The sequence below is a fragment of the Colletotrichum karsti genome, assembly GCF_011947395.1.
Source record: "Colletotrichum karsti strain CkLH20 chromosome Unknown Scaffold74, whole genome shotgun sequence".
Lineage (NCBI taxonomy): Eukaryota > Fungi > Ascomycota > Sordariomycetes > Glomerellales > Glomerellaceae > Colletotrichum > Colletotrichum karsti.
Window position 1 is genome coordinate 79,575 of NW_024065974.1, and position 13,372 is coordinate 92,946.

General features: G+C 56.7%; 4 protein-coding genes across 4 annotated transcripts; 2 read left to right on the forward strand and 2 right to left on the reverse strand.

Annotated features, from left to right (window-relative positions):
• Window positions 1-57: 57 nt before the first annotated feature.
• CkaCkLH20_13154 (uncharacterized protein) lies at window positions 58-3,834 on the reverse strand (the record flags this gene model as incomplete). Its single annotated transcript, XM_038895865.1, has 4 exons — window positions 58-554; window positions 613-1,210; window positions 1,269-3,003; window positions 3,749-3,834. 4 exons carry the CDS (start codon window positions 3,832-3,834, stop codon window positions 58-60), a joined length of 2,916 nt encoding a protein of 971 aa, XP_038738846.1.
• Window positions 3,835-4,983: 1,149 nt separating this feature from the next.
• On the forward strand, window positions 4,984-6,768 carry CkaCkLH20_13155 (autophagy-related protein 28; the record flags this gene model as incomplete). The annotated part of the gene is made up of 1 exon (XM_038895866.1): window positions 4,984-6,768. One exon carries the CDS (start codon window positions 4,984-4,986, stop codon window positions 6,766-6,768), a length of 1,785 nt encoding a protein of 594 aa, XP_038738847.1.
• Window positions 6,769-10,676: 3,908 nt separating this feature from the next.
• Window positions 10,677-12,383, forward strand: CkaCkLH20_13156 (pyruvate kinase; the record flags this gene model as incomplete). Its single annotated transcript, XM_038895867.1, has 3 exons — window positions 10,677-10,871; window positions 10,938-11,155; window positions 11,216-12,383. The coding sequence occupies 3 exons, from the start codon at window positions 10,677-10,679 to the stop codon at window positions 12,381-12,383; spliced, it is 1,581 nt and encodes a 526-aa protein (XP_038738848.1).
• Window positions 12,384-12,732: 349 nt separating this feature from the next.
• CkaCkLH20_13157 (caffeine resistance protein) lies at window positions 12,733-13,311 on the reverse strand (the record flags this gene model as incomplete). Its single annotated transcript, XM_038895868.1, has 1 exon — window positions 12,733-13,311. One exon carries the CDS (start codon window positions 13,309-13,311, stop codon window positions 12,733-12,735), a length of 579 nt encoding a protein of 192 aa, XP_038738849.1.
• Window positions 13,312-13,372: the final 61 nt, after the last annotated feature.

The window sequence follows — 13,372 nt, forward strand, 5'->3', positions numbered from 1 at the left end:
TATGAACAGGGTAGCAAGGCGGCGAGGATTGACTGCCGCTCTTGGACATCACCTCCTTCAGACAGACCGCCCGCATGTCTTAACACCCCAGAGGCCCCTGCCAGCACTCACACCCAGCCACTCTCCTTGATCGCTGGAGAGATGCGGGACCCATGCAAGGTTTCCGACCTCGTAGTCGCATTGCCAACTGGCGAATGGGCTTCGTGTGCTGTCGGGCTGGCCAGCGCCGTTGGCGGAGGGACCTCCACCGAGCGCGTGGTTGTTGTTGTAAACGTCCCACAGCAGAACTTGGCAGTCGTCTCCTCCGGAAGCCAGTACGCCGCGTTTCGATGGTGACCACTCGATGCTGTTGAGCGCACCACCGTGGCCCCGAAGTTCCAACAGCGCTTGGCCCGGATGCCGCACGTCAAGTATGCGGATGACGTTAGAGTCTTGCGCAAAGGTGGCCAGCAAGTGGGTGTCGTGAGGCGACGTCGCTAATCTCAGGAGAGGGGGAGGGTTGGACATGGTCTGCTGCGCGAGCGTGGGGCTGATTCGCCCACCGTTGGGGTCAACTGTTCCGAGTTAGCGAAGACGTCCTCAAGCCGAGGCCCCGGCGGAAAGAGAACCAACCTCTTTCATCCTTGCCTGTGGGCTCGTAAATAATAGTGCTGTGTTCGAGACTGCGCAAGTCGAACATGCGGACGCTACCATCCTGCCCGCAGCTTACGAAAACGTCCACGCTGTTGGCGCAAAAGCGCACGTCGTACACCTCCTTGTCGTGGGCGATCAATTGCGTCTTTGCCGTCAAGGATGGAATATCCCAAATCGTGCAGGTGGTATCTATACTGGATGTGATGATCAGACTGGGAGAAACGGTGTTCCAATCCAGAGAGGTAAGCGGCGCTGTATGATCGGGCGTCTTTGAGTTGGACAGCAGGGCCAGGGGTGTCAGCTTTGTGACGCCAGGATCCCTACCCTGTCGGTTGATCGAGTTGCTCTGCGAGACGGGGCTCTCCGAGGGCAGAGACCACAGGCGGAGGTGATCTCCTGATGTTGCGAGAAGGTCGGTCGACTGCTTCTGCGAAGAGGGTGGTTCCCAGAGCAGACGAGTTACGGGGTATGAATGTGTAGCTTCGGCGACCTTTGAGAATTCGAGATTGAACTTGGGCGTCCCGGGCTGATAAACATCGTTGGGGGTCGGCACCATCTGGGTATCGAGAATTTGAATCTGGAAGGCAAGAGTCAGTGTGTGATGCTGGAAATGCTGTCATGGAGCGGGCTCGTACAAAATTGTGACCGTCCTCCAGGTAGCTTCCAACAGCGAGCTTGCCTGCCCCGTTGCCCTGGGGAGGCCACTTGCACCAGTCAAAGGCGTAGAGAGCCCACGGGGCAAGGTAATTACTCGTGCCAGGCTGGGCATTGGCGAGGTCGTAGGCGGCGCTGCCCGGCACGCCATCTGACATGCCGGAGTCGGCGCGAGGGCGAATATCGGCGAGGCCTAGGGGAGTGTTGGAGATGTTTCGCTGAGAGCCGGGAGCATTGTACTTTTGATCTGGCGGCGACATGAATTGAGAGGAGGATCCGCTCGGGGTCGTGGGGGTGTAGGGCGCAAAAGTCGCGGCGCCTTCGTAGCCGGCGGCGGGGGAGGAGCGGGAGTAGCTGTGAGACATGTTCAAGCTGGGCTTCGAAGGGGTCTGGTAGTCCTGGGACGGCTGAGGCATGGAAGACTGCATGGTGGACAGCGTCGGGGCCGTGTTTGCGGCGATGGCGGGGGGACGACCACCTGGTCCGCCGGGCTGCAGGACGTTGGGCACCGACGAAGTATTCTGGAACTGAGGGGCGTTCGGAGAGGCCTGGTCCAGCTTGATCTGGGGGGCGGCAGGGGCAGCAGAGGACGAATATTCGCGGGGTGACAGCTGGGTGTGCTGGATCATGCCAGCAGGCATGTGCAGTTCGTCGTGCTGGGAGCCGTAGGTGGCTGTTCGACGCGGGGCAGCTTGAGGGGAGAACTGCTGCTGAGCAGGGGATTGCTGCTGCGATTGCGGCTGCGGCTGCTGCTGTTGTTGTGGAGGCTGCGGTTGCTGGTTCATGGCCGCGGCGTCTAACGAGAGCGCGTACGAGGACGAGGAGAGGTCGACGGAGGGGGAAAGGCCCGGCGGCCCTGATGTCTCAGTCGCAGTGGAGCGGGCGGGTAGCGAAGAGGCCGAGTCGAGATAATAGTGGTGGTGGTTTTGCTGCTGGCCATGGACCGGAAGCAGCGCGGCGGGGACGGAAGCACGCTGCTGCTGCTGCTGCTGCTGCTGCTGCTGATAGGATTGGGAGCGAGAATGACTGCGTTGGGGGGAGTAGGAGGAGTAGGATGAAGAAGACGGCGAATGCGAGATAGTGTGCGAGTAGGTGTGGGAGTGAGAATGATGAGGTTGGACGTGGAGGGAGCGGGAGGAAGCGGAGTCGGCAGCGGAAGCGGAAGCGGCAGCTGTAGGAGGGGTGACGATGTTGAGACCGCCGCGGTCCTGGTAATTGAGATGTTCGGCGTCGTCTTCGTAGTAGAAATTGGCGACGGCGTGTCTCTTGGGCGTGGGGGGCCCGGTCGTCGAGATCGCAGGCGGAGGCGAAGTCGCGGTCGCAGTCGCGGTCGCTGGTGCGGCTCTTTGGGCGACGTGGAATTGGGCAGAAGACGAGGTTGGAGAGGAGGAGATTGATATGGAAGGAGTCTGTTGTTGGTGTTGGTAGTGGCGCTGCTGCGGTTGTGGTGACCTGCTGGAGTCTCTGTAGCCGTACGGATTGTAGCCTGTGCCCAAGCTTGTGCCTGAACCAGACGAGGGCACCGGATTGGGCAGCGGTGGGCGAGAAAAGGAATCGGTGGCTGAGTGTGACGCTGTAGCATCCAGCGTCAGGTTCCAATTGTCGTTGGCTTCGGCGGCATTGGCACTGGCACTGGCACCGGCACTGGCACTCGCACTCGCAGGCGCTCCAATGGAACCCAAAGCCTGCGCCGCTTGCCAGAGAGCCGAAGTCGCGCTGAGTCGATGTGAGTGTCGCTTGTTGGAACTTTGTGCTGGTTGCTGTTTCTCCTCATCACCGACGCTCTGCTGCGACGCCGACCGACGATGGCCCAGGAAATGCATATTAGGTAGGTAGGTAGGTAGGTAAGTCGGTAAACACGGGCGCGGGGTATGATGGGTACTAGTAAATGTGCCGGAGGAGAGAAAGGTAAACCGAAACAGAAAAGAACGGAAGTCTGAGGTGCTGTCCAAGTCTAACAAGGTCGGGATGGCACGGCACGGCCAGAAGCAGAGCAGAGCAGGACAGAGCAAAACACCAGCAGCCGTTCGAGTAAGTCAGGGTCAGGGTCAGGTACAAGACATGAGGCGAGGGAACACCGGACAGACGGAGACGGCGACGGCGACGGCGACGGCCCTGATCTGATGTCACATATACCACCTGCTACTGGTCGAATAGAGCCCGAGTATCACTCTAGAGCAACGAGAGCAACAGAGGCTACTGATGACGATAATGATGATCTGTCTGTCTGCTGTTTGCTGTCTGCTTGGGTAGATAGATGGATGGGCGGATGGACAGACTGTGTCTTGGCCTTCTTCGCCCGCGCGCTCCGCGTCGTCACCAGCACGAAAAAAATGGCTCTGTTCTACAGCATCACTCTGACTAATGGGTGCGCAGCAACACGATGGAGCCTGGACGAGATCCGCGGAACGTGACAACCAACAGGAACGGAGACCTACGTGACGACGTCCTAAACGCGGACGCAGACGGAGAGACGGGGACGTGGACGGAGACGGAGACGGGGAACATTGGCGGGGGATGGAGATAGGGATGCGCGTTCTTGTCCATCGTTTGGGAGGCCGCGTGGGTTCTCACAAGGCCTCCCGTCTCCCGATCTCTGTCTAACAACCTGGAAGGCTATACTTCCCAGTTATGTTTGAATATGTGCGCTAGATGTCTTACTGACTCTGTGCTCCCTTCAACTCCAGACGAGACAGCTTCTGAACAGCATCCAACCGAGGAAGAAGAGAAAAAACTTCCAGAACACATGGAAACAAGGAATATGTGCTTTCTGTAGGCGTGACATCGATGTCCATCCCCATTCTGGACTTGGCTCTGGACCCATTGTCAGTGGTGCAGATGAAGTCCGGAGCCGTTGGTGTGCCCTTGGAAACCAAACAAAATGGGGACCTGGTGTTGGCAGCCAGCGCTTATTGGGCTGAATGAATACCTTACCTACCTTAGGTAAGTAGGTAATTATTGGGTATTCGACAATTAGATATGCCAGAATCACGTACTGAATACGTCTCGTTCATCATATAATCATAAGGCTTTTAGGTAAATACTGCTCTCTTAGTAATTAAGCAAGCTTGTAATGGTAGCACCTACCTTAGACTCATTATCGCCTTATCGCTTTGGATCAGCGATAAGACCTCCTGGTCAGTGACGTCTGCTGAAGTGCAGGCTGGAACAGCCCGACCGGGAGGGAGGTCAGCGATTAAGTACCGCACCGCGCCGACTGTGGCACATGCTCGTAGCTCGTGAGCTGCCATGTCTAGGTAAGGTTGCACGTCTCTTCATATCACATTTTGCCGGCGTCGTCTCGTGCCGTACGTTCCAGTCGTAACTAGCATCTCTTCGCATTTGGACACATCAAGTATCCACAGCAATACCGAGCTTGCTTTTCCCAGCTTCTCTCCTTACTCCTTACCCATTCAGAAAGAAGCACTTTGGCGTCAAAACTACCACGTCATCCTTCCAGACAACTTACCGAATATTTCCCAACTGCCACGACGGTTTTGATCACAACATCAATGTGGCTTGATGGCCCCAAACTCTCCCAGTTTTCTAGACCGACTCTCGCTCAGTCGAAACAAGTCACCCATCCTCCCGATTCACACATCCCACCGTCGACGCGCGAACGACTACCCTCTCGACGAACTCTCTCCGAGACCCGATGAAGCTCTACTGCCAGCGTCGCCGCGAACACCCATAACCATGTCTAGTAGACGTTCACCTTCCCCCGTTGATCCGTGGGAGGAAGATGCCCATTTCGACGACCCAATGAGCCCAGCCGGCTCCGTGTCTAAGCTCAAACCCAAGCCGAAGGCCATGTTTTCCGGTCCGCCTCCCCCTATAACCGCCTCTATACTGGTCCAGCCGGGAAGGCGAGGCTCCCGAGAAGGATCAACATCGGGGCGCGACGGTCATGAGACGGGCGCGATGTCCAGCAGGGTTAGATTTGGAAGTGTTTTGTTTGACCAGGGCTCACGCCGCTCGAGCGTCTCATCCCACGTGGACTCGGTATGGCGGAATCTACAACATAGGGAGCGCGCTCTCCATAAGGAAATCCAGAGTCTACTCGACATGCAAGCCACAGGTCTCGCGCCCAGTAGTGAGGCTCTCGATGCCTCCGCCGCAGATGCTGATAATACGTGGAGCGATTCGGGGAGTAGCACACCGACGGGCACCTTTTACTCTACAGCCTCGTCCAGATCACGCATGATGGCTTCACTGGATCCGCCAGTGCGTGCGACTGCTCGCGGCGACATCATACCTGTTCGACAGCCCGTGGCTTCCAGTAAGCAAGGTCTCCACGCCGCGCGGAACGGATTGCGACATTCGTTGGCCGCTTTGACCGACTTGAAAACGGAAGAAAACGCCTACATCGAGTCGGCTCTCTCACAGCGCAGGAAGGCTCTCTCATACTTGGACAAGCTAGACAAGCGCAGGGAAGACATTTCCGCAGAGCTGAACAGCTTGGCAGACGACGAAGAAGAGCCACTAGCGAAAGAACTCCGGGGGCTCGGTGAGCAGCACGATGCGCTGGGTCAAGAGATCCGCGAATTGGAGGAGAAGCTCGTGGGGATGAGGAATCGTCATCGATGGCTGGAACGCAAGATGACGGACGTTCGAAATCGCCGCGAGGCGGGTTTGAGCGGATACAGAGGCGCGCTGAAGGAAGTCGAGGGCGAGGTCACTTCTCTGCTGCACCGACCCCCAATCGAGCCCCTGGACCCTGATGTAGTTGACGTTGTGTCACGTACCGAGCCTTCAACCGCAAACGGCGCAGGAGACTTGCCCGGAGGCACCGAATTCTTCCGCATGATCCCGGCGCGACGCACCCTGAGCATGGCGAGAGACTGGTGGGAAAGTGAGGCGGATTTCCTGCAGAAGCGAAAAGCGCAGGTCGATAAGGACCGCGAGGCGCTCGATCAAGGCACGGCGTTGTGGCAGGAGACAATCGACGTCGTCACCACCTGTGAAGCAGAACTGCGGAAAGCACTGAGTATTGGCGCGGTCAAGGGCAAGCAAACCCCGCGGACGATGCAAGAAGCCACCGAAGCGATACTTCCAAGAATGGGTAAAGTCATCCTGGAGCTCGAAGAGCACTTGCACACCGCGAACAAGAATAGCTGGAACCTCCTGATCTGCTCCATTGGTGCCGAGCTCGAGGCTTTTAGAGAAGCAGAGCGCTTGCTCCGAAGCAGTCTGCCCCAGCCCAAGTCAGACGTCGACGACGTGCAGGAGCCATGGGCTGACGGTGACGGCCACGAGGAGACGGTACAGAGAGATGTTGTCGACGCCAGCTCGGTCGAGAGTCACAATGATGAGAGTGACAACGAAGTTCCGCCAGACCTGCTCGTGTCGCACCTCGAGGAGCATGATGATTTGCATGCCCGCGCCGAGCCTCTTCAGGCTTCTACCAGACGAGACAGCGACAACGATGTACCACCAGAGTTCTTGGCGGAGCATAGTAATGAAAGCAGTACCCTTGACTGAACGATGCAAGTGGGCTTGGATCGGGGAACTAGGTGAGGTTCTTTTTGGCTGGACTGAATCTGGGCTGGGCAGGGGTTATGGCGCTGCGGGGAGGACCCCTAACGATCGGTGCATTGAATAGTTTGTATTACTCTTTGTCGTATTGGATGGGATTAGGGCAGAGTAGGTTGGATACCCCACGAGTAGTCAGTGTCGACGGCGTTTATCGGAATGCATAGGAATCGATTTGCATCAAGCCCACAGTTCGTCTTTTCCCTTCCCCATGTGTTCCCCGTCACGAGGCAATAAGCAGCAAAAGTCACGGTACGTACAAGGCGCACAGCAATAGTGGCGCACTGGATTGGTCGGTAACCTCGGCTATATCTGTGTCTTGCGACAGGACGATCCCGAAAGTGGGGTCTAAATGTCCGGTTGTAAGGATACACGGGGTGGCATGCGCCAGCAGCAAGAGGCTTTTATATAAAGAAGAGCTCGGCGACGACAAATCCGCCTGGCCCGTTCCGACCGCCGCCGTCCTATGCCCACAGCAGCACGATTCCAGCGTCACCTAAAGCGCCCACAGAATGGAGAGTTGGCCGGGAAACGATGACTCCAACCCGAATATCCTGCAGCGGGCCAAGCCTCGACCTAACCCGATCTTCGCCGAACGGAATCCCAATCCTCCACAGACGTCGCCGAGCATTCCAGCACCGATATTTGCAGAAGCATGACCGAGCAGACGAGGAGCGTAAAAGAGTCGTTGAAAATCGTCACGCCGTCCGAATTCGTGAAAAAGGGAGGGAACAGCCGTCACCGCCGGTTTACCGTGTACGCTCGAACCAGCCGCTGGAGCCGGCGATGGCGACCGACTGATCCATCACCCACTCGCCGACGCCGAGATACTTGTCGATCCACTTCGAAACGTCCTTGTTCTCGCCCGCGGCTCTGTCAGTCTTGAAACTGGGTCTGACGATTCCCAGAATGGGCACATGTCAGCTGCCATGCATCCACGCAGGACGCAGTTTGTGCGTATATCTCATCAGAATCGAATCGGAACTCACGTCAGGCCGGTCGAGCGCTTCATGCCGGCGAGAAAGGCGGACACTGGAGCGAACAAAGTCAGCGGATGCGTCCCCGATACGAGGCGATAGACAGCAGGGGGAAACCAACAGAGAACCGCATCGAATGCGTAATGAGTCAAACGCCCAATCTTCGACCACAGCCCCAGAGTCAGCAAGTTGAGGAGCTAGATGGAGGTTAAGACTGCGCAAGCAAGTCGAAAGCTATCCAGCGAGCGAGCACGCGGGCAGCTCGCAACGACTGGACGGGGGATAACGGGGGCTACCAACCATGTTGCAGGTTTCAAAAAGGTTTGCTGGATCGTGTTTCTTTTTGTGGTGGTTGTCTGTTGGGCGAATTGTTTCTTTGAGATCTGGAAGTCTGGCGGTGTCGAAGAGGCGGTATCGTCAGCCGGATTTGGAGACAAATACGGCGGAAAGGGTGTTTGTCATGGGACAAGGCTCGCCTCACCCGGACACACTGACACTCGGGTGGGCCACTTCCAGGTTTGGACACCTGAGGTGAGCCCCCACGAAAGGCTGGTGGCTGGTGACTGAGGTCCAGTCGGGTGGATGGTGCAGCAAGTGCGGTGCCTGACAGGAAGTGCGTGCACTACAGCAGGCGGGCCTCAGGCTGTTTCCGGGCCGTCGCCGCCGGCTGTGGGTCAGCCATGTCCAGTGACATCCAATGGTGTCCTGAGGTGCCTGCTGGGCGCTGCGGAGACATCACGTGACGGGAGCGAGTGACTTTGGGACAGGAACCTCTCCGAGCAGATGATGTACCTCAGGTAAGGTACGTACCGATATGGACAGAGCTTCGTGTTTCAGTGGAACCCAAGCTCCAAAGTCACGTGGTGGATGCATCAAGCTTCAAGTGGGCACCGAGGGATGTGTGATCCCGATTATTCAAGCCGCTCGCTTTATTACATATGCGGTCAGAGCAGCTGCCCAAGCGTCTTTCCCTAGTTCACTCTCAACGGACTCCTTCGGCCCTGCGGCCACTGATAAGAGAGGCGGGATGCGACTCGGGCAAGTTATCGGGACAGTTTGATTCGCGTCACGATTTACCGGATTGGACGATTCGGGGTTGAGTCGGTCCTTGGAAGCAGTGAGGACTTGTCCTCCTCCGCGGTCCGGGCAGTCCAGTGTCCAGGCCAAGTGGGCAGTGGACGGACGTGATGGGGCTTCTTGAGTCTTGATGACAGCAGCCAATTGCGTTTTGGTGAGGACATGAAGAACCCAGCACCCCAAGTGGACCAGGGGACCTCCCCACCAACGCTTTCCCTTTTTTTAGCTGGTGGGGGGTTCACAGTTTTATGGAGGGGCTAAGATAGGTTCCATTGGAGTTGGAGGGGTCGGGCTTCCGCTGCCGATAAAAAGAGCTGTGTGTCAAAAGCATGAGCTCTGGTTTGTTGAGTGTTTTGAGTGCAGCCCAGGAATCCAGAGAAACGGAGTCGAAGCTCCATGGACACTGGTGCAGAAGAATGAGCAGAGAAGCCCGGCGGCGAGGGAGGGACGTTGATGAAGGGAAGAAGATGACAGAAGGGGAGAAGGGAAAAAAAAACGAAAAAAAGGCCGAAACTAAACAATGCCATTGAAATCCCTCACTACCTTACCCGACCTCACCTATCCCCATCCCGCCATCTCCGCCGGTATCACTAGGTAAGGTGCCATCATATTATTGTTGCCGCGGGGTTTCTCTCTTGCAATCTCTTCTTCCTCGATCTCCTTCCATCTCAAATTTTTTTCTCTATTTTCTTCCACATACCGCTCTGACGAGAAACAGCAGCTTGGCTAAAGTAAGTGGAACGGAATCCCTACCCGTTGTGTTTCTGTCTCTGTCTCTCGTTCTGTCTGTGTTTCTGGTCCTTTTTTTTTTTTTGGTGGCATTCTCTCCAATTTGATCTGGGTGTCTCGCTGGCCTGGCCTCAGCCCACCATCACCTTGGATGTCGCATCACCCTGTGCCGGCTGGGCATTTCTATTTACGTGTACTGCCGGATTTGCGCCGGTGTGAGGTACCAGGAAGGAGAACCAGGGAAAGAAAAAAAAACGAAAAAAGAAGACGTATGAGACCGTAAGAGGCGGGAAGGTGCAAGTGCACATACCCCCTCCGTACCTTCCAACGCATCTTCCATTCCAGCACCTTAGCAGGGAAGCAAGGACCCCCCTTTGAGCACCCAGGGAAAGGTGAGGTGAGGAAGGGACGAGGGTGCTGTCACAGCTGTGAGCTGGAGGCACCTCATGTTGGTGGGTCTCTTACCCCCCGGTGCTGTGCCCCTCCACGTCCGCGTCGTGGTCCATGTCGTTGGACTGGACTGATTTTGGGGTGAGAGGAGACCTGACTGGAGAGGGCAAAACGCAAACTGCCCCTCAGTTCAACGCCGTGGCAGCATAGGTTGGCACCTACCGCCGGTAAAACGCCGACGCCCATCACTGCTCCCCTTCCTCAGCTTCAATCGATCTGCGACTGCTGCAGCAAATTATTTGCCTTCCTCCTACCTCGTGTTGTCTTGTCTTGTTCTGCATCTCGTACTAAGGTATCTTCCCGTCTTCTGCCTGCCTGCCCTGCCTTGACGTTCATTGTCTCTGCGGTGTCTCCCCCCGTCCTCCAACAAATCCCTTGGTTGAGGCTCCCTGTCTGCATAAATCTTGCATTTTAGGGTCTCACCCATCCATCAGCCTCCAACTTTTTTTTTAATCTCTCACTTCTCCCACTCCTCCATCTTTTCTCTACAGCTTCCGTCTCCCCAGACTACCTTACCTTCTCCGCTACATAGCAGGATTTAACAGCTGTCGCAGACTCCTCCTCGCCAGCTTCATCTCCAACTACGATATCTATCCTCCTGGCCACTTCGCCAGAAACTTCACAATGGCTACTGCTCAGGAGCACCTCGATGTCGGCGGCAAGATCGCCTGGCTGTCCAGCCTCGACACCGCTTTCCAGCCCGAGAGGAACTACCGCCGCTCCTCCATCATCTGCACAATTGGCCCCAAGACCAACTCCGTTGATGCCATCAACGGCCTGCGCAAGGCTGGTCTCAACGTCGTGCGCATGAACTTCTCTGTAAGCCGAGTCTCCCGCCTCCCTGCTCGCCTTGCCGGAATTCGCTGACATGGAAACCCCCAACAGCACGGCAGCTACGAGTACCACCAGTCCGTCATCGACAATGCCCGCGCCGCCGACAAGGCCCAGCCTGGCCGTCAGGTCGCCATTGCCCTCGACACCAAGGGCCCCGAGATCCGCACCGGTAACACCAAGAACGATGAGGATATCCCCATCTCTGCCGGAAAGGTCATGAACTTCACCACCGACGAGCAGTACGCCACTGCTTGCGATACCGAGAACATGTAACCTCCCCCACAAGTATTCTCCCCCAATAGTGCTCCCCGCTGACGACTCTCCGCCAGGTACGTCGACTACAAGAACATCACCAAGGTCATCGAGCCCGGCCGCATCATCTACGTCGACGACGGTGTCCTGGCCTTTGACGTCATCAGGGTCAAGGACGACAAGACCGTTGAGGTCCGCGCCCGCAACAACGGCTTCATCTCCTCCAAGAAGGGTGTCAACCTGCCCAACACCGATGTTGATCTTCCCGCTCTTTCCGAGAAGGACAAGAACGATCTCAGATTTGGCGTCAAGAACAACGTCGATATGGTTTTCGCCTCATTTATCCGCCGCGGTCAGGACATCAAGGACATTCGCGACGTTCTCGGCGAGGACGGCAAGCACATCCAGATCATTGCCAAGATCGAGAACCGCCAGGGTCTGAACAACTTCTTGGAGATTCTCCAGGAGACCGACGGTGTCATGGTCGCCCGTGGTGATCTCGGTATCGAGATTCCCGCCGCCGAGGTTTTCGCCGCCCAGAAGAAGATGATTGCTCTGTGCAACAGGGCCGGCAAGCCCGTCATCTGCGCCACCCAGATGCTCGAGTCCATGATCAAGAACCCCCGTCCTACTCGCGCCGAGATCAGCGACGTTGGCAACGCCATCACCGATGGTGCCGACTGTGTCATGCTGTCTGGTGAGACCGCCAAGGGTAGCTACCCCAACGAGGCCGTCTCCGAGATGCACGAGGCCTGCCTTAAGGCCGAGAACACTATTCCCTACGTTTCCCACTTCGAGGAAATGTGCACTCTGGTCAAGCGCCCCGTCAGCGTTGTCGAGTCTTGCGCCATGGCTGCCGTCAGAGCTTCCCTCGACCTCAACGCCGGTGGTATCATTGTCCTGTCCACCTCTGGTGACTCCGCCCGCCTTCTCTCCAAGTACCGCCCCGTCTGCCCCATCTTCATGGTCACAAGAAACTCCTCCGCCTCCCGCTACAGCCACTTGTACCGCGGCGTCTACCCCTTCCTGTTCCCCGAGGCCAAGCCCGACTTCACCAAGGTCAACTGGCAGGAGGACGTCGATCGCCGCATCAAGTGGGCTATCGAGAACGCCCTCGAGCTCAACGTCCTCCGCAAGGGCGACACCGTCGTCGTTGTCCAGGGCTGGAAGGGCGGCATGGGTAACACCAACACCCTGCGTATCGTCAAGGCCGACCCTGAGCACCTTGGCCTCGGTATGTTGTAATTGAGTTGCTGTAATGCATGAGAGGAAGAGAAAAAATATTTGTTGGCGTATGGGAGGAACCAAAGTACCTAGTTAAACCGTGATAGACGATGATAGGCCACGAAGCCTGTGACGCGAGTATGAATTACACACATGAATAAAGCAGATATACCTTCCAACTCGCTTTTCTATTTGCTTCCGGTGGTCATCTGAAGTGCTTGTTCGGACGAGTTCAGCGCACGTCACAGCTGCCAAACGCAATTGAGTTTTGCTTTACTGTCTGGGGCGATGACGAGACGAACTCGCCACCCTTCTACATCAGTGCGGACCTACAGGCGGCATCCCGTCTATACATCCCCGCCATCTCAGTTTACAAGTTCTTCACCTCATATTTCTTCCGAAGAAACTCGCCATATTTGATGATCAGGAAGGGCACAGGCACCATCGCAGCCGCGATAAACCCAAGGACGCTGTTTCCCCAACCCACCCCCAAGTCATCGTACATCTTCAACCCGGCCAGGGGCAGGACGGCGCCAGCCACAGAGCGAACGACAGCATTCGCAGCCAGCGCAGAAGCAGCATAAATAGTGAACGAATCGACGAGGTAGAGCTGCAACGCCATGAAGATGATAAGGTTTCCGACGCCGATGATGGCCGTTCCGAGGATAGGTACGATCCAGTGTACTCCGTACTCGGCCGTCCATCCATAAATGAATAGCCCGGCCGGGAGGAAGAAGGCTCCCGCGGGGAGAGACACGAGTCTGTACTCGGGTTTCATTCCCTCGCGAGCCGTGCCGGCTGCGTCGGCTGCCGCATCGGCCTCGGCGGCCTTCTTTTTCATGTACTTGTCCGAGGTAATACTGAAGAATACAACGCCGATCATGGAGCCGACACCGAGCCCCAGAAAGGCGAGTCCAGCAGTGCCGGCGCTGAATTGATATTGCAGCATGAAGACTGACGTGATGGAGGTGAACATCAAGTACAAATAACCGTACACGACAGCTATATAA